The 22,228-nt window shown below is 38.4% G+C and overlaps 6 protein-coding genes across 6 annotated transcripts; 2 read left to right on the top strand and 4 right to left on the bottom strand.

Annotated features, from left to right (window-relative positions):
- Nucleotide 1: 1 nt before the first annotated feature.
- RPD3 (histone deacetylase) lies at nt 2-1,583 on the bottom strand (the record flags this gene model as incomplete). Its single annotated transcript, XM_041281641.1, has 2 exons — nt 2-1,437; nt 1,526-1,583. 2 exons carry the CDS (start codon nt 1,581-1,583, stop codon nt 2-4), a joined length of 1,494 nt encoding a protein of 497 aa, XP_041139432.1.
- Nucleotides 1,584-2,108: 525 nt separating this feature from the next.
- On the bottom strand, nt 2,109-8,568 carry BRETT_003127 (uncharacterized protein; the record flags this gene model as incomplete). Its single annotated transcript, XM_041281640.1, has 2 exons — nt 2,109-2,910; nt 3,545-8,568. The coding sequence occupies 2 exons, from the start codon at nt 8,566-8,568 to the stop codon at nt 2,109-2,111; spliced, it is 5,826 nt and encodes a 1,941-aa protein (XP_041139431.1).
- Nucleotides 8,569-9,540: 972 nt separating this feature from the next.
- Nucleotides 9,541-11,748, top strand: HSP90 (Heat shock protein 90; the record flags this gene model as incomplete). The annotated part of the gene is made up of 1 exon (XM_041281639.1): nt 9,541-11,748. One exon carries the CDS (start codon nt 9,541-9,543, stop codon nt 11,746-11,748), a length of 2,208 nt encoding a protein of 735 aa, XP_041139430.1.
- An 878-nt stretch (nt 11,749-12,626) lies between these two features.
- On the top strand, nt 12,627-14,393 carry BRETT_003125 (uncharacterized protein; the record flags this gene model as incomplete). Its single annotated transcript, XM_041281638.1, has 1 exon — nt 12,627-14,393. One exon carries the CDS (start codon nt 12,627-12,629, stop codon nt 14,391-14,393), a length of 1,767 nt encoding a protein of 588 aa, XP_041139429.1.
- A 154-nt stretch (nt 14,394-14,547) lies between these two features.
- On the bottom strand, nt 14,548-15,159 carry DUR1,2_2 (urea amidolyase; the record flags this gene model as incomplete). The annotated part of the gene is made up of 1 exon (XM_041281637.1): nt 14,548-15,159. The coding sequence occupies one exon, from the start codon at nt 15,157-15,159 to the stop codon at nt 14,548-14,550; it is 612 nt and encodes a 203-aa protein (XP_041139428.1).
- Nucleotides 15,160-15,161: 2 nt separating this feature from the next.
- On the bottom strand, nt 15,162-20,084 carry DUR1,2_1 (urea amidolyase; the record flags this gene model as incomplete). The annotated part of the gene is made up of 1 exon (XM_041281636.1): nt 15,162-20,084. The coding sequence occupies one exon, from the start codon at nt 20,082-20,084 to the stop codon at nt 15,162-15,164; it is 4,923 nt and encodes a 1,640-aa protein (XP_041139427.1).
- Between the last annotated feature and the right edge of the window lie 2,144 nt (nt 20,085-22,228).

Below are 22,228 nucleotides of genomic sequence, written 5' to 3'. Positions count from 1 at the left end.
ATCATTTGGTCTCATTATTGCTTAAAGAAGTTGCTTGAGTAATGCTGGCAGTACCTGAAGACACAGCTGTTGATCCCACACTATTGGCACTATTTGGCATTACCTGATTTCCATCCCTCGCAGATTCCGAAAGACTGTTTGAATTGGTTTTCTCGTGGTCAGAATAATTTTTCACCATATGCACATCCTCCGCTTTATCGTAATAATCATTATCTGCCACAACAATTTCATCACGGTTCTTCTGTGACCCACCCTTTGTATCCATTGCCTCCTTCGAATCCTCTGCTGTATCATCATCAAATCCTCGAATATCAGCGGGAATAGGCTGCATTTGAACTGATGGTGCATGCTTTGTTGGCTCAAGACTAGAGTAAATTTCGGTTAGAATACGGCTTAGATACTCTGGTGAGTTGGCATTGTACATGTTAGATGGTCTCACATCAAGTTTGTAGTCCGGACCGTAATACTCATAATAATCGTTAAATGGGAGATCGGGGCCCAAGATTGTCTGATTAATTAAACCAGTTTCAAAAGTCCATGTTCTTGCAACATTTCTGATGGTGTAGCCACCTCCTCCAACAATCATTAAAGGTATCCCAAAGCCCTTAACATAGTTAACACAATTAGCATGTCCCCTCATAGACAAGTTGAAACAACCCAAACGATCACCAGAAAGAGAATCACCACCACATTGAAGCACAATAGCAGAAGGTTGATACCATTCTATAATGGTTTTAATCAATGGCTCAAATATTGATCGATATGTCACGTCATCAATACCATCCCTGAGAGGCACATTCACTGCATAATGCTTACCTTTACCAACACCAATATCATGAAGCTCACCCGTTCCAGGGAAGAACTCTCCGTACTTGTGAAAAGAGCAGGTCATAACACGATCTGTAGTGTAAAAAGCTTCTTCAACGCCATCCCCATGGTGAACATCGATATCAATATATAGCACACGTGGATGATATCGTAATAGTTCTAATATACCCAGAGCTATATCATTAACGTAGCAAAATCCAGATGCCTCAGATTTCTTGGCATGATGCAACCCCCCTGCATAATTAATGGCAACATCACACTTTCCTCTATTGAGTCTTGCGGCACCTTCCATAGAACCACCACCAGAAATACTACAAAACTCAAACAATCCATCGAAGACTGGACAGTCGTCACCCACGTTAAACTTCTCCTTGTTGAAAAGATCCAAGTTGTCTGGAGTGGCCCGGGCAAGGAAATCTATATACTCATCGCTATGGAACTGACACATCTCCTCACGAGTAGCTGGCTTTGCCCTGTATATTTCCATCTTCTTATACAATCCATAGTTCATTATCAGTGAATGTGCCATTCTAATCCGATGAGGTTTCATAGGATGATTTGCACCATACGAAAAGTTTCCAACGTCAGAATCATAAAAATATGCGACCCCTAGAAAGATTGTTAGTACATAATAATTGATAGGACGAAGCCATTAAACGATATGGCAGCATCATCAAAATAGTGAAAACAAACATACTCTTCTTGTCCTGTGGATTGACCTTTATGGGATCCCATGGCTTTTCTTCGTATAACATTTCCAAATGAGAGTCTTATACACAAAGCCAAGATCACTATGCTCAAATGAACAATGATTATTATAACAGCAAAAAAAGTATAAGTTTTATCCGCCAATTGTTTCTGGACGGTGTGGTGATGAGTACAACGTAAAATGGAAGAAAAGGAAAAGAGAGAAACTTGCAATTTTTTTTTTCTATCGTCCTCTCTTACTTTCTTAACCGCTATCTTTCAACATGTACTTCTCCAGTTTCAATTTTTTTTCTCGATCCAATCATTTGTTGTAAAGACAGACATACAGAACATATATTATATATGCACATTCTTAATACTTTTAAACATATAATGCTTACAGCTAACCTAAAGTTGCCTTATAATCACAATAATATAATATTTACCAATACTTTCCCGGTGAGAAAAATAAATGTATGCCTAAGGCCGTTGAAACAGAAGTTTATTCAAATTCCCCTTTGTGAACGTATTCCGAACCACAATTCTAAATTATGTTAAAGACTAGATATCTGTAAGACATAACAGTATTACGGCTAATGTATATATCCAGAATTTCCTATAAAGGGTCTGACAGCATCTTCACGAACTTTACTCTGTTTCAACTTGTATTTCTGTAGCTTGTTGGAGAGTCTCTTTTGAATTACTGCATCTTCTTGCATTTTTCGATAAAGTCTTTCATTCACCTCGTATCTTAAGCCATCATTATACCCGTAGATGGAATGCCTTCTGATTGGCAATAACCATTCAATAATGGTGTTTCCCATAATCGAACACCAATTTCTTTTACTCCCGTTATCAAATATATTTCCTAATGTATGTGAATTCTGTCGATATCGATATGACTGCGATTCATAGGATTCAATTGTGGTCCGATTCTTCAGCAATTGATAGTCTGTAAAGATGGAAAATATAAGGAGACACAGTCCAAACATGATAGATGTGAAGAATGCAAAGAGAATATGAAAGGAAAAGTCATCCATTGAAAGTGTCTCCGTGATGAAAAATCTATAATTCGCCCAACCAGTGACCACAGCAATGGTTATACAAAACAGTGCTGAGTAACCCAGAAACTGAACAAAGAATTTGTGGTTTCGAAATCCTATACATTCTGCAAACCATGGACAGTGATGATCCATCCGAAGAACACATTTATTGCAAGATGAACAATGATGGCATCTGTCCGGCTTCCAAACCTTACATTTTCTGCAAAATCTATAAAGCCCATTATGCGTAACCGTAACAGTATTGTTGACTAAAAAGGATGGCGGACTGATAACATCCCCATCCTTGTAATCTGGAAGACATAACAATGAACACTCAAGTGGTGACCCAGGCCTCACAAGAACAACCAGGTAGTATAATACCAATGAAAGTATAAGCAAAATGGAAACAAAGAGAAATATTGCAATTCTCAAAAGAGCGCTTCGGACAAGCACAAAATCAACCTTGAATATAGCAGAATAGTAACCCCACAGGAGAAGAACTGTGCACAGAAATTTTGGAAAAGTGGATGCTATAAGACAACAAAAATTTGTAATCACCATTTATTAAAAGTGCCTACTTAAATAAGTAAGCCCATATGTTGGAACACAACGTCAATTTCTAGCGGTTGGTGGCTCCCCAGTGATATTTACGCTAAAGAAATACGTAATCAATACTAGCTACGAGGAGAAAACACAAATCTAAGTAGCGTCTAATATATATTTTTTTCTTCGAAATACTTCATGATTTGAGTCTTCTCCTATCCCCATTTAATTTCGGAATCATTAATACTGTATTCGTTCGTACTCATGTGACAAATATTTACAAAAATAAATTAACTTTTTGATTAACGATTATATGGATTATGGATAAAAACAGCAATGTGCAAAATGGTCAGAATGGTCATTTAACCCTATAAAACTTATGAAAAATAAAGGTCGCAAATTCATCGGTATTGAATGTAACACATTGACTAAAAAGTTTGAACTGCTTTTTACTTTCATATTGCAAATTTAATAAATCATCCAAAGTCACTGTTTCTTGCCCAAATATGCCAACTGAGTTGTTCGAAACATCCACTATGAACTCTCCTTGCCTCTCCGAACTGAACATAAAGTCAACTCTGTTAACTCTAATATGAGCATGCGAAGTAGATGTGATAGAATCTAGAATGCACTTTTCCTCAAGATATTTTCCATTATATTTAAAGGAACCAAATCTTGGGATGTATCCTTTCTTTCGTTTCACCGACAGTTGATAATAATACTGGCGAGAGAAAAGTCGTGAAATAAATGACTTTTTCCGATTCGCCGATTCGTCTTGTAGCTTTAACATCGCACGGTCGATGTCCTTTATGTACTCTGAATAGAGTTTGGAGCATGTCTTTTCCTTTTGTGTTAGTTTTGTCAATGTATCCACAACAACCTTTAAACGCCTTTCTCTATCGTCCTTTTGCAGTTTTTTGTGTTTGATATCCTTTGCTATATCATTCAAGAGTTCTTGATAACAGTTAGATCTAGTGACAACTCCCTTGCCCTCCAACTCTAAAATTAATTCAATCGCATGCTTCTTAACCTGAGGGTATGTGGAATTATAAATATCGTCCAAGGCTTGCTTTTCTAGAACTGCATCGAGGCCGTTAACATTCTTTATGCTCTTTTTTTCTCGTTTGACGATCTCTTTAAACTTGAGTTCATTCTGTGGACTAATTTCGGAGAGCAATAAATCAAGAAGATTCTCTCCATCCTGGACTTGCAATATATATATGACATATCTCTTTGCTTCCATAATAAGAGCCTTGGTTTCCAAATCATTGCTATCGGTGCCTTCCGTTACAGGCTCCAGTACTATATCCAACAAGCCATTCTTAATATCAAGCTTGCTGTGATTTGGACTGAGTTCACGAGCCCCGATAAGTAAATATCGTAAATAATCATTTCTTTCGGGTGCAATCTGTTCAATATTTGATCTAATATATCTAAGAATAAGGAGTACGTCATCAGAATCCATTCTCAATGTAGGCTTTTCGTGTGAAACAACGTCATCATAAACAGAATTCATTTGATAGCATTCATCAATTGATTCAACATTGATGATCTCTTTGATAATAAGCCTGACACCTTCCGAAAATTCAGCAATAAATGGATTTAGCGGTTGCAGGTACATATTTGTGGATGAAAATGGTCTCATAGATACAAGCTGATTCAAAACACATGCAACCTGCTCAAGATTTCCCATAACTTTTTCAACCGTTTCAAATTCGTCACTAATTCCAGCGATATCGATGGAGTAATTGCTGGGCTTTATAAATAAAGGAAGTACGTAACATTTCAAGAAAACGGAACCGACTGCACTCAAATAATATTTCTCAGATTCACCAGGAAACTGATCCCTAAGTTGAAGATATATCTCCCTACAGATAGATCTCAAATATAGCGGAAGCTTGCTAACGCTATCACCAATAATCTTCATAGTATCATATGATGCTTCCCGAAGTCCACTCAGATTCTTAACAAACTGTTGTCTTGTATCAGGGTCATCAATTGGATCTTCCATATTTAAATTTTTTAATGTAATCTTTCCATTTTCTTCATCTTTCACAAGTAAAGCCTTGTAAATTTTTGAAGGATCCGATTCATACCAAGCATCTGAATCGGAGGTTATTCTCAATATTAAATTGCTGAATAGATTTTTGGCAAACAATCGCTGTTGAGGAAGATTGATGTAAGCAATGAGGAGCATTTCCCAATGTCCCATTTTATCATAAGTGAGTACCTGTCTTTGCTTTAAGAAGTTATGAAAAGCGGTATCTGTGTCGATCTCATCAAAATAATCAGTTGCCGTATACAATATCAACTTCATTAGTAAGAACTCCTCCCTATTAGGTGCAGTTGGAGTTGATACAGTGACAATACCAAAGTTAAACACCTTTAACAGCCAATTCTCGATGTGACCTTCCAAAGTTTTTTCTTCATTCCGTAAACCACGAAATTCCATGTTAGTCAAAAGTTCTGAGAAGTATTTAGGTTGCGTTTGAAGTAAGTAGAATATTTTCCCGTATAGTTCTTGCAAGCTCTTGCAAGCTTTTCCAAGAAGTTTATTTGGGTCTGATGATAAGCTTGATTTCATAATATCTGTTAAGTTCTCGGAGTACTCAGTTAAATTTAAATTATCATTTTTAAATTTGACAACCTCTTCCAAGGATATTTTGTTCCTTTTTAATAATTGCAGCTTCAAGCCAAGCTGCTTAAGATCATGCTCCCACTTTCCGATTCGTTGACTCTCAGTTGCAATTCTCTTCTTATATCTTTCAATGCTAATTTCGTCTTCAAGTTCAACGTCGGATCCATTTAATAATCCAACATAATTCTTAACTGCTTTCAATGGCGGATTTCTCTCATTAATCAATGACTTATAGTCGTGAGCAGCAATACAATTACGAACAAAGTTCTGCAAAAACACAATTTTTTTAATGTTGACAGGACTCGAGAACCAAGTGGCACGTGCCTTGATATGAGTTCTAACAGTGGCCCCCTTTATGCAAGCCTGTAATTCAGTTATCTGGGAAGAATACTGTTCCAGCATTTCCAAATCCATTTCAATGTAGAATCTAGTTAGGACACCACGGAAAACTGATTGAACTGTTAAAACGTCACGCATATTTCGGTGAAGCCAATATCTTATTATAGAAATTTTTCGTCTAGTCAAACACCCCCTTGCTATGGCTGAAAAACCACAAAGTAAAACATTACTTTGTCCAAGCTTTGCCCTAACTTCTCCATTCTTACTTTGATGGCCATGCTGACTCACGGGACGGCGTTTGCGTCCACTGAGATGAGAACCACTCTTAGGGATCTCGTGCCCTTTCCTAATGATTACTTTCATGTTCTTCGAAAGTCCCAATTTTCCTGCCAAACGCTTACGAAGCTGCTTTCCTCTTATGATACCTTGCAATAATGTGAGCTGCTTGTTCTGTGCCAGAAGTTTTCTTTTCAATTCATGAAGTTGACTTCTCAAAACAAGACCCCTAACAAAAGATTGAAGAAGTACAATTTCCGGCGACGTAGAAGCCAGTTGACTTTTCGCTTTTATTGTATCATCATCAATAAGAGATTCCGCCCTTAGATCTCGACTGTGGTGTGGATACAACACCTGCTTACCATCACAGTTCAGACGTTTCCTTAATAACATACCACGTACCAGTGACTGAAATGAAATAAGATCTGGTGTGAACACCTTTAACATAAATTTATCCACAAATAAGGCATAGCGGACCAATGCACCACGGGCCAATGATTGAAAGGTAACCAAATTTTCAACTGGAAAAGAGCCATCCACCCTCGAAATATCGGGAGAGTCTGAATCGACAAAACTTTGAATAGTCACATTAACGTTACCAGTCACATCAAAATCATCATCTTGCTCAATTAATGCGTTATATTTCTTTTCAATTTCATCCATATCAATATTCACTGTAGGGTTGTAATCCCTGAAGAGAATTCTTGCCCTTGTAGTATCAGCAGCCTTTAATTCGGGGTCTTCCAAAACTAACGAATAATCGTCAAAGCTATTTCCATCATCAGCGTTACTATTTTCATTGCCATCATTATCTTCCTCGTCGTTATTAATAAATTTCTGCTGTTCAGAAAAGGAGTCGTTTAAACTGCTCTGCATGAAAGATATATCTTTGCTCAATTCTGGTGCTTCTTCACTAACATTCTTCTCTAGGCTACTTGTCCCCAGAACAGAAGTATTATCAACATCAGACACATTTTCTGAAGCACTTAAATCATTATTTATTATTTCCGACTTTCCTTCCTTGACTAATGCTAATGGCTCAATATCTTTTCCAACGTTCACCCGAATACCGTCATAAATGTTGCTAAAATTTGGAATTTTGAGACCTCTAGTTTGCCCTTCCACCTTCTTTATCTCACTAGCATCAATCTTAATTTCATCTGTAGATATGTGATGTAATTGGGGACCTTTTCCTCGCATGGCCATCATATAACTTAAAGCCTGTACGCAAAAGATTACTTTCGGAAAGTTTTTCATTTCGAACAAGTCTCTAGTTTCAAAAATAAACATTTCAGGCATGTGCATTTTTTTCAAATAATCAAGGAATTGAACAATATTTTCCGTAAACTTAAAATAAAGCCCCTTCTTTGTGGTGTACTTGCCTTGCACATTGCCTTGTCCATAATATATGTGTGAGATAGCTGAAGAATCAAGCGTTTTAACAATTTCAGCTAGAAGAACGCCGTTTCTAAAATAGTCCTGAAACTCGGAGATATGCCCTTCATCAAATCCTAAATGTCCACTAAGAACCTCCTCAATCCAATTTTTAACTTCTAGAAGTCTGCAAATAAAATCCAATTTTGATTGCTCTTTAATCGAGGAAGCTGTAGCTTCCTCAAAGACGGGTCTAAAACCATGATGAGATTTGTCCCGCGTCATTTTCAATTTATGCTGTAAGCCGGAGACTGATCTCTGATTATTATTTGACACTTTTCTTGTATTGAGTTGACTTTCTATAATTTTAAGTTTGTTCAAGTTCTTTAAAGAAGGGGAACCTGAAATTCCATGAGTGATTTTATTCATTCTACCTCGTTCACTTTTCGATGGATTACTTCCTCTTCGCTTTTCAACATGAATTGTAGACTTCTGAAAGCCAGCAAACTTTGCTTTTGAAAGTTTGCTGTCAGGTAACGGATAAAAATTTTCAGCATTATTGGTTATAGTGTCTTGTTCTTTCTGTAAAATAAGGCGTTTAACGGCTGGAACACATCGATTACGAGTGTTCACATTTGAAAACTTTTCTTCAATTGTGGACGGATCATTTTTGTCTATATCCTGACTGCTTTTTGGAGAAACGGCACCGTTGTTGATGTTGCTATTATTGATAGGCTTCAAGGGGGTGGAATATAGAATTTCTGGTGATCCAATGGCACTAAGATATTTCGAAGCAAGATTTTTCCTGGAGTCCCTTTTCGGACGTGAGTACTCTGGCATCTTCAAAATGTAATGTGCTTGTGTTATTGAAATACAACAAAGACAGATATATGATGCTGAATATAATTAATGCTGAACGTACGAAAATAATGCTTATATTTAGTTTGTTTCTATTTTGATTTTGATTTTTTTTTTTTGCGAAACGTAAACAAAAAAAAAAAGACTAAGATCTGTTAGTGTTCTTTATGGGGAGGCAGCATGCTCGCTTTTTTAAGTTTTGAATTAAAATGTAAGGATGCTTTTATAGATATATCTCCAGAAAACTGAGATTATGATTCATGGGGCTCAAGCGCGCTTCGCACACTACAATTCTCTGTACATTATTTTAGCTTCCATCCAGCTTCAAAGAATGTAGAAGAGAATGATGTTATCCTCGAATAATATGTGTTAAAGGCGCTGTGTAAGAATGGATAGGTGTATAGGAAGTATGTAATATTTTCCCAGAACATATTTCTTGCCCGCAAGCATTCACCCACCCCTTTGGTAGACTTTTTTTTTGTAACATCTACATCGTGTTGTCTAAATGCAATGCAAACCTTGCGTACACAGTTTTTGCCACAAAGAAGTACCACTAACTTCGCCTTTCTCTTCCTTTCTTTCTTCTCGCGAAGGAGCGCAAAAAAGAAATAAAACAAAAAAAAGATAATAATAATTATGGAATATTCTAGATGGGTGGGGATGTCCCCAATAGCTGACGAAAAATTTTCCAAATTATTCCCTGAGGCTTTAACGCAATATGAATAGAATTTGTCAAGCTTTATTTGGTTAGATTCCTTGAGAGCAATACTAGCGTTGACGGGATCTTTTATAAGGAGCAGGTTTTCTGTTTTTTCTGCTTGAAGCGCAATATAAACCTACTAACTTTTTTAACTTTTTATAAGTTCTTATTAGCATTTTTGAGTAGTGTGTATTAATCTTTTGTGATAACATAATCTTTTTGCATTTATAAGGACAGAAGCAAAATTATTCAATATGTCTGCTGAAGGAAAAACACAAGGTGGAGAATCTTATGAGTTCCAGGCTGAGATTTCTCAGCTTATGTCATTGTTCATTAATACCGTTTATTCGAACAAGGAAATATTTTTGAGAGAGTTGATTTCTAATGCATCTGATGCCCTTGATAAGATTAGGTACCAATCGCTTTCTGATTCTCATGTTTTGGAATCTGAGCCAAAGTTATTCATCAGAATCACTCCGAAGCCAGACCAGAAGATTTTGGAGATCAGAGATTCAGGTATCGGTATGACCAAGGCTGACTTGGTTAAGAATTTGGGTACTATTGCCAAGTCAGGTACTAAATCCTTTATGGAGGCTCTTTCTGCAGGTGCTGATGTTTCTATGATCGGTCAGTTCGGTGTTGGTTTCTATTCTGCTTTCTTGGTTGCCGACAAAGTCCAGGTTATCTCTAAAAATAACGACGACGAGCAATACATTTGGGAATCCAATGCTGGAGGAAAGTTCACTGTTGCCTTGGACACCACAAACGAGAAAATTGGAAGGGGTTCGATTGTCAGGCTTTTCTTGAAGGATGACCAGACGGAATATCTTGAGGAGAAGAGGATTAAAGAGGTCGTTAAGAAGCACTCTGAATTTGTTTCCTATCCTATTGAATTGGTTGTTAGAAAGGAAGTGGAAAAGGAAGTTCCTGTGAAGGAGGAGGAGAAGGAGGAAAAGAAGGATGAAGAAAAGAAGGATGAAGATGAAAAGGACGAAAAGGAGCCAAAGATTGAAGAAGTGAAGGACGACGAAGAAAAGAAGAATGAAGAAGAGAAGAAGGAAAAGAAGACTAAGAAGGTGAAGGAGATGGTCACAGATACAGAAGAATTGAACAAGACCAAGCCTTTGTGGACCAGAAACCCATCGGACGTTAAGCAAGACGAGTACAATGCGTTCTACAAGTCTATTTCTAATGACTGGGAGGATCCATTGGCTGTTAAGCATTTCTCTGTTGAGGGTCAACTTGAGTTTAGGGCCATCTTGTTTGTTCCTAAGAGGGCTCCATTTGATTTGTTCGAATCTAAGAGAAAGAAGAACAACATTAAATTGTATGTCAGACGTGTGTTTATCACCGACGAGGCTGAGGACTTGATTCCAGAGTGGCTAGGCTTTGTCAGAGGTGTTGTTGACTCTGAAGACTTGCCATTGAATTTATCCAGAGAGATGCTTCAACAGAATAAGATCATGAAGGTCATCAGAAAGAACATTGTCAAGAAATGTATTGAAATGTTCAATGAGATTGCTGAGGATAAGGACCAGTTTGACAAGTTTTACAAGGCCTTTTCTAAGAACATTAAATTGGGTGTTCACGAAGATGCTCAAAACAGAGCTTCATTGGCAAAATTGTTGAGATACTACTCTACAAAGTCTGCCGATGAGATGACCTCCCTTTCCGACTACGTTACCAGAATGCCAGAGCACCAGAAGAATATCTACTACATTACTGGTGAGACGTTGAAGGCTGTCAAGGAGTCTCCATTCTTGGATGCTCTTAAGGAGAAAGGATTTGAGGTTTTGTTCCTTGTTGATCCTATTGACGAGTATGCTATGAACCAGCTGAAGGAGTTTGAGGACAAGAAACTTGTTGATATAACCAAGGACTTCGAACTTGAGGAGACTGACGAGGAGAAGAAGAAGAGAGAGGAAGAAGACAAGGAGTTTGAGCCATTGACCAAGGCCTTGAAAGACATCTTGGGAGAAAAGGTTGAAAAGGTTGTTGTTTCGCACAAATTGATGGACGCTCCAGCAGCTATCAGGACTGGCCAGTTCGGATGGTCAGCCAACATGGAAAGAATCATGAAGGCTCAGGCCTTGAGAGATACTTCAATGTCAGCATACATGGCATCAAAGAAGATCTTTGAGATTTCACCAGAGTCTCCTATTATCAAGGCTTTGAAGTCTAAGGTTGACGAGAATGGTGCAGATGACAGAGTGGTCAAAAACCTTACTTCAATGTTGTACGACACTGCCCTTTTGACATCGGGATTCACTCTTGAGGAGCCAACAAACTTTGCTAAGAGAATTAATTCTTTGATTGCCATTGGTCTAAACATTGAAGATGAAAATGCTGAGACAACTGAGGGTGAAGAGAAGAAGGAAGAGGATGCTGCTGCGACTGAGAAGGATGAGAAGAAGCCAGAGGAAGCTGCTGAAGGTGAAACGGAGATGGAGGAAGTTGATTGAATGCATATAGTGGGGTGTCACTAATTTGAAGTATCGGTAAATATTGTATATATAGTTTATGCGTTCATTTAAAGTAGCAAACTTGATAGCGTATAGTGCCAAATTGCAGCAAATCTGTAATATTGGCATTTTTTGGTATGTGGTGACTTATTTTTGCGTTTCATTTGGCTTCTTAATCTAAACATTGTGTTTCATACCTTTTTTTCCACATGCAACTTATAGTTTGCATTTTGTGTGATATTATAAGAGATAGAATATTATATGAATAATAGAATTGAGTCTTCGCATATTGCGAGGGATGTAATTTAGGGGTGATTCCTTCGGAATTCCATAATTAGATATCGAATCGTAAAAAAAAATATTAGGGCATAAGCAGAAGGGAAGGATAGGGGCAGAAAAGTGCCTATGACATCATATAATAGGGTCAGAACAGGAAAGCATATATATCACAATTCTTAATTTAGATAATGATTGATTCAAGTTTGTATAGCATTATCTCTCTTAAAATGCTGTATGCAGTTCAATGATGCACAACTTTAAGCATTTTTTAAACTTCCACGTCAAAAATGCGATCGATTCGTACGTTTGAAAGATCTTCGAAGTAATCACGGACTTCAGTTTTTTCCGTCCCTAACTTTTTTTTTCCCGCATTATTGAAACAATCGCTAGTTAATTGTGATTCTTCATGAAACGTAAATACAGATATAAACAATATGGGCGTAACAATAAATGAAATAGCACTATTCGTTTTTCGAATACTCAAAGAATGTTATTTATAACTAACTGTAGATATGGCATTATCTTCTTCTTTACAGTTACATCCCATTAACTATATTTATACCCTATGGAATAACCGTGGACAAATTGGTGGATCTCTTATGTCTAGAAGTTCTGCAGGCACTTCGAACAGTATAGATTCTTTTTCCCCCACCATAAAATCACTTTTCGGTGTTCCAATATCGTATAGATATTATTTAGATCGATTAAGGATACTTGTTGGGGAGCTTCAAAACCCTTGGACTTTTTTATCTATTACAGGATTCGCCGTTAGTTTATATATCATTTATCCATCCCTTCGATTTAAAGGCCGGAGGAATGATATGCATTTCACGAAAAGACCAGATAAATATACAACTGGGTTTATAAATCCTTCAATAGACTGTTTTGCAAATTCGAACTTACAGGCTCTTTCATCTTTACCGACTTTGAATGTATATCTCAATGTTATTGAAACCATTTTCCAAAAATTACGTCACCTTGTTTTATCGGAGAATTTAAGCCCATTAACTGCAAACGAAGGTGGTGTATCGTTGCCAGATATCAAGTTACATGAAGCATTAATGACAATTTTGGGTAAACTTCAGTCAACGATATTCTTTCCAAGAGCTATCTCTGTGTGGGATTTTTTACATGTTCTCGAAAATATTCACGATGCTCACATATCTCGCAATCAACATGATGCTCATGAATTACTCCAACTTATATTAGAAACACTTATGAAAGAGTATACAAGTTTGAAGACTGTATATAAATCCGATCCAGTCTTTTCAGCTGAATTGAAAAAAGATGGTATAGGTTGTTTCCCTGAGTTTCCTTTTAGCAGCGAAGTGGCCTCCAATTTTCGTTGTATGCGCTGTGGCAAGTTGTCATCTATTACATATAATCCAATGATGATTTCATCGATTGGGCTTCCAGAGGAAAGTTCAGTGACTTTAAGTACACTGCTTAAAAGAAATGAAAGTGAAATAATTGAAGATTATTCTTGCATGGTTTGCAAAGTGAGATATATTTTTGCTACCAAGGCTGACCTTATAGAAAATCCAAAAAAATTAGAGCTTGTTGATAAACTTCAAAATCTTTATGATAGAGGTAAGATATTAATAAATAGTGATCTTGATCAACAATTAGAATCATTTATAGATAATTACCCAGGTATACACACTTCTGGTTTAAAATCTGTTGTTCACCGAGAGGTTAGTATTGTGAAACCACCACAAATACTTATTCTTCACCTTTCAAGATCTATTTATGAAGCAACACATGCATGGAGAAATTATTGTCAAGTTCAGTTTGATACATCTCTTCTTTTGAATGTAGATCAAAGAAAGGCAGCCAAATATTATAATAAGACACAACTGAAATCTAATCCTGATAATGAGTATATTAGCACAAAACGTTATTCATTCACACTTCGTTCCGTTATACGTCATATAGGATCACATTCCAGCGGTCATTATGAATGTTATAAAAGAAAGCCAAAATATTACAAGCAGCTGTCAACAGGTAAATATTATACCCGGGAACCAAATATTATTGGATTTACGAACGATACTGATATCACAGACAATGCTGGTACGAATATACCTTTAAACTCAAATCATCAGGGAAATAATGCCGATATAAACGGTGAATTATCTGGTGATATTCTAAATGGAGCACCCAATGTACAATCAACATCGAATGTGTTAAAAAAAGTTTGGAATGAACGAGATAAAGTACTCAAGAGTTGTCTCAAAAAACCGTTTTGGAAGATCAGTGATGATGTTATCAAAGAGGTGCATGAATCAAAAGTTCTAAGCGATGGTGAGGGAGTGTACATGCTTTTTTACGACAGATCCGACTGTCTGAACGAAGAATTATTATGATTTTGTAACTCAATTAGAATTAATAGTTACGCTGTAAATGACAACATATTTAAACAATAAAATAATGATGGAACTCTCACATCCCAAAATATTTAAAAAAATATATAGTATTTGTCTTAAACCGCATATGTGAAAAGAAAGCAAGATTGACACCTCATTGTAGCACAACAACCAAATCACCCGCCTCGACAATATCACCATTTTTATGAAGAACTTTCAGGACCTTACCGGCTTTTGTAGCATTGACAACCATCTCAGTCTTCATAGCTTCAATAACCACAAGTCCCTGGCCTTTCTCCACAACATCACCTTCTTTGACAAGTGGTTTCCAAAAACGTCCAGAGTATTCGGAATAAACCATTTCTGCATCATCAGGCCAATTTTCCATTGGCTTTTCAACGTCCACACTAGATTTCTTTAAATCACTATTGGCAACCTTGATTAATTTACTAAACTCTTCCATCTTTTCACCACTCTGACTCTTCTTAAAAGTCTCAATGGAATCGGTGTGTTCTTGAACCCACTGAAGATACTTGGTATGGTCAAAGACGGAGCTTGTCATTTGAACGTCAAAGAAACCGTGCTCCCAATCGTCACAAATTTTGTCCAACTCTTTCTCAGTGACAGGATAGAAGCTGACCTGATCAAATGGAGTTAGCATCCAAGGGTTACCCTCGTTGAACTTTCCGGTGTGAACACCAAGGGAAAGCTTATCCCAAAGAGGAACGGTTCTACCAACCAATTGGTAACCACCAGGCGACTCCATGGTTATATGCACATGAAGATACCAGCAATACCAACAGTACCTGGTGGTGTATATGTTCTAGAAGGATTGTACTTGGAACCCAAGAACCTCTGTCTTGGATCAAGTGGAACTGCACATGGGGCACCAAGAAAGACGTCACCCAAACCTAAGACAAGGAATCTTGCAGAGTAAAGCATATTCTCGACATCCTTGTGAGTAATTCCGTTAACCTTAGCAATGAAGTCAACATTATTTGGAAGCCAAGGAGCAGATGACCTAATTGTTTCCCTGTACCTGTTAACTGCACCCAGAGTCTTCGAGTCTTCAAAGGCCATCGGTAAGTGGACGACCTTAGAAGGAACCGACCAGCGGTTAGTGAAAACAACCTCGGCCTCATAAGCAATAAGTGTCTGAACTAATACCTTTTGATCAATTTTTAGACCGCTGAATTCAATTAAAACAGATCTAACACCTTGCGACATTTCTACTATACCAAGAGTCTTGTGGGTGTGAACCATTTCAATGAGCTTATGAACACGATATGATTTATTAAGATCCATCGTATTATCACCATATTCCACGAGAATGTAACGATCACCAGCTTGTCTGTAGGTGACAAGGGGTGCAGATGAGGATGGTTTGAAGGTAGCGAGGACAGGCTTCTCTGGAGCAGGAAGAGAACTGTTCAAAGTTGGCATTTCCCCAGCCAAGTTATCAATAACAGCATCCATGGCTTTTCTCTCCTTGATTGCATCGGCGAAACTCATAGGGACAAAGTGAATAAGATCTCCGGGTTTCATCTGGCCAACCTTCCACATCTCAGCCTCAACAACAACAGCGAAGCAAACAAAGCCACCCAAAGATGGACCATCACAAGTAAGAATCACGGGTTCATCACCAGTAAAGTTTATGGCTCCTAAAGAGTAGACGTAGTCGTGAGCATTCGAAGGATGAAGGCCACCTTCACCACCATTCTTTCTTGCCCACTTAGGCTTTGGACCAACCAATCTCACACCAAATCTGTTCGAGTTATAGTGCACCTTCCACTTGGAGGTAAAGAACTCTGTAACATACTCCGACTTAAAGAAGTCAGGTGCACCATGAGGACCGCAGGTAACACCAACCTCCCATGTTTTAGTATCAGCGGGAGCAAAAATCGGAACAAGAGACTTTTCAGCAGCCTTAGGAGCAGACACTGGAGCAGGCAAAGTACATGCAGGAATGCCTGGTTGGCCTAAGAATAAGACATCTCCCACCTTGAGAACACGACCATTGTAACCACCCAACTTTCCAAGTGCAAAGGTCGACCGCGATCCAAGATAAGTTGTAACATCAATTCCACCTCTAACGGCCAAATATGATCTACAGCCTGAAACAAGTTTACCAATAGATAATCTATCACCTCTCTTCACCTGAATTGGCTCGTACATGCTGACGGACTCATCATTTAACTTAACTTCAACCTCACCTCCTGTAATGGCAATAACAGTAGGATGATGGAACAAAATGGAAGGACCCTTCAAAGTTATTTCAATTGCAGGTGCTTTGTAATGGTTTCCCACAACCCTATTGGCTAATCTGAACGAGTATGAATCCATAGGGCCCGATGGGGGAACACCAATGTGCCAGTAACCAACACGGCCAGGGTAATCCTGAACAGTAGTATATGCACCAGGAGCAGTAATCTCGAAAGCATTTGGTTCGTAATCATACGTGTCTAGAACCTTGGTAAACATCTGCGCATTTTCAAACATTGCCGAGTTCGCAATGGAACGAAGATAATCAATATTTGTGACAACACCAAAGATCACAGTTTCATTCAATGCTTGACGTAACTTTTTCAAAGCATCCATTCTGTCACGACCGTGAACAATAATCTTTGCTAACGTAGGATCGTACTCAGCTGAGATAACAGTACCAGTTTTCACCCAAGTATCGACACGGGCCCATGAAGGGAATTTGACTTCGGTAAGGGTTCCAGGTGATGGAATAAATCCCTTTACTGGATTTTCAGAATACAACCGAGCTTCCATAGAAGCACCATCGATGGTGATACTCCTATTGAAATCTGGAGGATCGCCTGCAGCAATGTAAAGCATCCACTCAACCAAATCAAGGTGGGTAACGGTTTCGGTAATTGGATGCTCCACCTGAAGACGTGTGTTGACCTCCAAGAAATAGAACTCGTCCTTAGCAGCATCATACACAAACTCAACAGTACCTGCACATCTGTATTTTATATGAGCACCGAGCTGCTCTGCCGCCTTTCTCATCTTCTGGCGAGTATCCTCCGGTAAGTTTGGTGCGGGAGTTTCTTCAATAATTTTCTGGTTTCTTCTCTGTAACGAGCAGTCTCTTTCACCAATTGCAATAGCATTACCTCTACCATCACCAAACATTTGGATTTCAACGTGTCTAGCGTGCTGAACAAACTTCTCCAAGAAAACACCGGCATCGCCAAAGAATGACTTTGCTTGGTGTTGAACAGTTTGAAAAACCCTTTCGATATCCTCAGGAGAGTCAACCTTTTGTAGTCCAATACCTCCACCGCCAGCAGTAGACTTAACCATAACTGGATATCCAATTTTGTCTGCAATCCTCTTAGCCTCAATGGATGAAGAGACCAACCCAGATCCAGGAACTAATGGAACGCCGGCGGCTCCGGCAATTTTTCTGGCAGAATGCTTCAAGCCAAGCTTTCTGATCGAGTCACCGGTAGGACCAACATATGTCATACCCTCAGCTTCAATTCGGTCTGCAAAATCAGCGTTCTCACTGAGGAAACCATAACCAGGGATAACAGCCTCTGCACCAGATTCCTTGCATGCCTTCACCACCTTTTCAATGTTTATGTATGTCTCCGCAGAGGAAGTTCCGTGAAGTGGAATGGCAACGTCTGCCATCAAAACATGTTCTGAGTATCTATCAGGGTCGGAATAGATGGCAACAGATTTGATACCAAGTTTTTTCAAAGTCTTAATTATTCTAACAGCAATTTCACCCCTGTTGGCAATAAGAACAGTATCAAAAGGCTTCTTTCTTTTGCCTGAAGTGTCCTTACCGGTGTCACTAAAGGCACGATCCACGTATCCTCTCCAGCCGCCCAATGCAGTAATATCAATGGCACCCTTGGTCTTGTAGCCAGCCTCCTCACAAAGGAAACCCTTAACATGTTGACCATCAGCGGTCTCAACATCACCAATCACCAATGGTGATGGAATCATTGCTAAGAATTTACCGACATTCTCCAATGGAATAGCATATATTTCAATTTCGACTGCACCTGCACCCCCTTCTGACTCAGGGTCAACTCTTCTTAGGCCGGGTCTAGCCAAAGCACCGGGTTTGAAGTTCGGAAGAGCGTACAACTTGTACTTGGCTGCTGTTTTTGTTTTCTGTAGAAACACTGCCTGCACTTTCTCCAACTGCCAGTGCAAAGGCTGGCCGTTTAAATGAGCACCAACAACAGCGAGTTTCAAAGATGACGATAAATCGGCTGAAGGAACATCTGGGTCCAATTCATCGGAAATGCCAGCAAGTTTGCCAGCGATATGGCCAACTGGTCTGTTTCCCTCGGGATAGAGAGTCTTGAAAAAGCGAGATGCAAGATCTAAGATCGCATAATCATTGAATGCCTTTGAAAGAAGAGTAACACCGTTTGGCAATCCGTCCTTTTCCCTGAATCCTACTGGAATTGCAAGACCACACATATCCGCCAAATTCACAAAGTTCGTCCATGTTCCCTGTTGTGAATTCACAAGCACTGGTTCCTTCTGAACAGACACAATAGTAGGATTCAATGGGCACGTTGGAACCATCAAAGCATCAATATCCTTGAAAACTTCGGAGACCTTGTTGAGGATGGAATGACGTTTATACTCGTATTCATAGGCCGTAGCGGCATCATACTTCGCACCACCCCTAATGATTGAAGCAACGGTTTTATCAAGCGATGCCTCTGGAGGATTTGTGGCAAAAAATTCTCTTGTAGCTGCCCATCTCTCAGCAACCCAGGTACCTTCATAAAGACATTTTGCCAAGTCCAAGAGTGGAGAAAAGTCCACTGGAACCACAATAGCTCCAGTAGCCTCCATAGTGCTGATCGCCTTAGAAAATAATTTAGGATTCTCTGTATCACCATACCATTTACCGGCCATGTCGGCAGGAACTGCAACACGAGGATTTGGAGAAAAGTGCCTAATAGGGTTTGCTGGAAGTTCTCTCGAATACTCGCAGCGTTCTTTATCAGGTTTAGCGCAAATATTGTAAGCAATCTGAGCATCGCTTAAATCAAGTGCAAAAATAGAGACGCAGTCCAATGATTTGCAGGCAGGAACGACACCAGCTGTCGAAACGGAACCAATTGTGGGCTTAAGACCTATCAAGTTGTTTAGGGCAGCAGGAACACGGCCAGAACCCGCAGTATCAGTACCAAGAGCTAGTGGTACAATACCTCTAGCAGTAGCAGAAGCAGAACCTGCAGAGGAACCTCCGGAAACATGCTTATCGCTGAAAGTGCATGGAGTGACACCGTAAGGTGATCTCGTACCGACCAAGCCGGTAGCAAATTGATCCAAGTTGGTCTTGGCAATAACAATCGCACCAGCTTCCCGTAGTAAACTTACTGCTGTGGCATCACTGGTAGGCTTGTAAGCATAAGCAGGACATGCTGCTGTAGTCTCAAAACCAAGAACGTCTATGTTATCCTTAACAGCGATTGGCACACCATAGAGTTTCAAAGAAGTCTTATCGGATTTTGACTGAAGAATCTTCCACTGGTGTCTCAGGTTTTCTTCGGAGGCTAAAGAAATAAACGCTGGATCTTCTGGAGCTGACTTGAGAGATTTCACTAAATCCAAAAGAGTCTTTAAAGAAGCCTCTGGAGTGGAATCCCTGTGGAATGATGTCCAATCACTGACGGTCCATCCAATAGTGCTGCTATTCATCATGTTAACTTCAAGGAACGAAAATCAATACCGATAATAAGATAATCAAAAGTATGTGTCCAAAAGTAATCAAATATGGCACCGCGGAGTCGGTTTTTCAGTATAAATCTATCGCCAAGATGTAAAAGTGTGAGAGAATCTTTCACAATGATTGCAGATAATACAAAAGCCAACTAGTTGAAGTGTAATGTCAGTTTTGCGTTCCTATGTGCTCTTTGTAGGAAAAATATACAGAAACGTGCTTTAAATTTATTGAACTCAAATCAAAAATTAATCTCTAAAGGAGCAACGTACAAAAATGATGAAAAAAAAAGTACTTTTATATATATTCGGATGTCATTTACTCTCCGGAGTTCAAACATAGGTGAAAGTATTATAACGCAAAATTCCGAAGTGGAATATATTTAGGATAATTTGCTTATAGAAGAACGCAATACAATATAAATAACTAAGGTAAGAAACACCACATATTAAAGTACAAAAAATTCATATCCTATTATCCTAAAAATGTACTGATAAAAATTATAAAGGCAGAAAATATTTTTACCGGTATCTGGAAGACAACCAAATTGGAGAAAAAAACGACAATAATAACAATCGCGCACTATAAAACTTAAGATTGCCCATCGAAGCTTGACTTAAAACACAACACCTATTGTTTCTTTCTTATCTCCAGCGAGTAATTTTCTTTTTCTCGGATTTGAGCGAAAGGCTCCCCCCTCCCCTTCCGTTCAGAGCCTAGAGAGATCGCAGGTGAACCCTGTCATTTTTCACATAACATCATAAAATTTCAGATGCCCCCAAAAAATTAATAAGTACAAATTTTTTTAACACATTATAAGATCCATAAAATATCCAGTATTACTGACGTCAAAGGAATATGCGAATCCTAGTTGCTCAACTACACACAAACATACATACCATTTATGTTACAACCGAAAAATTTAAAACCATTCAATTAAGTCCTGTCTTCCCATGTTCTTCTGGATTCTATAAGAAGTGCCTAACGAAACCTCTTTTTTGGGAAATAAACAGTACAGTAATACGGGTGGTATTCGCGGCCAATTTCGCCGAAATCTCAGCGATCAACGTAAATTTTTTATTCCTATTTTATTTTTTTCCGTAACCCTTCACCCTTTTTCCCCTCTCTTGCAAGTGCGTATCCACTTAATCTCTAGCACCAGAATTACCATTAGAACATTTATTAAAAGGACTTGATGGATCAAGAATGGTCCTTGTGTTGGTTATAATGTTCAGAAAGTCTGTACAAAGAATGGGGGAATAAATGCTATTTCCAAGAATATGCATGCGTAATATGATCTTTTCCGAAATAATCAATCCGATTGTATGGACAAGTGACGCGAGTTAATAGCGTCACTTTATTAAAACTTCAATCGAACCACGGTTGCTTTGTACACCTTTTTTTGGTTCTAGGCATCCATTGTGCTTCGCATTTAATACTATTATATATCCTTGTAAAAATCTTGTTTGTGCACACTACACTGGAGAAGTAGAAGTCGTATCAGCTTTGAATTCTCTTGTAAATGCTAATTTTAATGTCCAAATTATATGCGTGCAATCTAGGGAACCACCAGCTGTCTTGACGACTGTCCGTCCCCATGTGTGCGGTCTATTCTTTTTTCGGTAAATGTTGCCTCAACTTTTGCGAAGCAAATAAAATGTGTAGGGATGTTTAATGGCTAATCCTAAATGTATTTTGCTGTTAAGAAAAGTTCGGAATTTTTGGCGTGTCTTTAATATTTTAGTACTTATATTTTTATTTGACAATTTTTAATTTACGTAAGGATAGTACATCAACTGGTGCATGATGTTATAAAGCTTTAAGGCATTAGTTGTAATTAATAATAACAAGATCCGATCTGGAATATGTTGTCAGCTTATGATACAATCAAATATTAAATAAAGATCAATTCAAATTAAAATATAGTAACTTGTTCTCCTTAAATTCTTTTAGGAAGTAAAAGTTATTATGTGGTGCAGTGTAGGTTTTGGCAAATTTCAGAGAATTTTGATTCTCGGGGCATGAATCCGACGCTAAAATATTTAACAGACTATCAAGTTAAGCAAGGTATAATGTATATCCTAATAATACTTATGAATAACTAACATATAATGTGCATTCA

This window comes from Brettanomyces bruxellensis, chromosome 9 (assembly GCF_011074885.1).
Source record: "Brettanomyces bruxellensis chromosome 9, complete sequence".
Lineage (NCBI taxonomy): Eukaryota > Fungi > Ascomycota > Pichiomycetes > Pichiales > Pichiaceae > Brettanomyces > Brettanomyces bruxellensis.
This window is presented reverse-complemented; position numbering and strand designations above follow the sequence as displayed.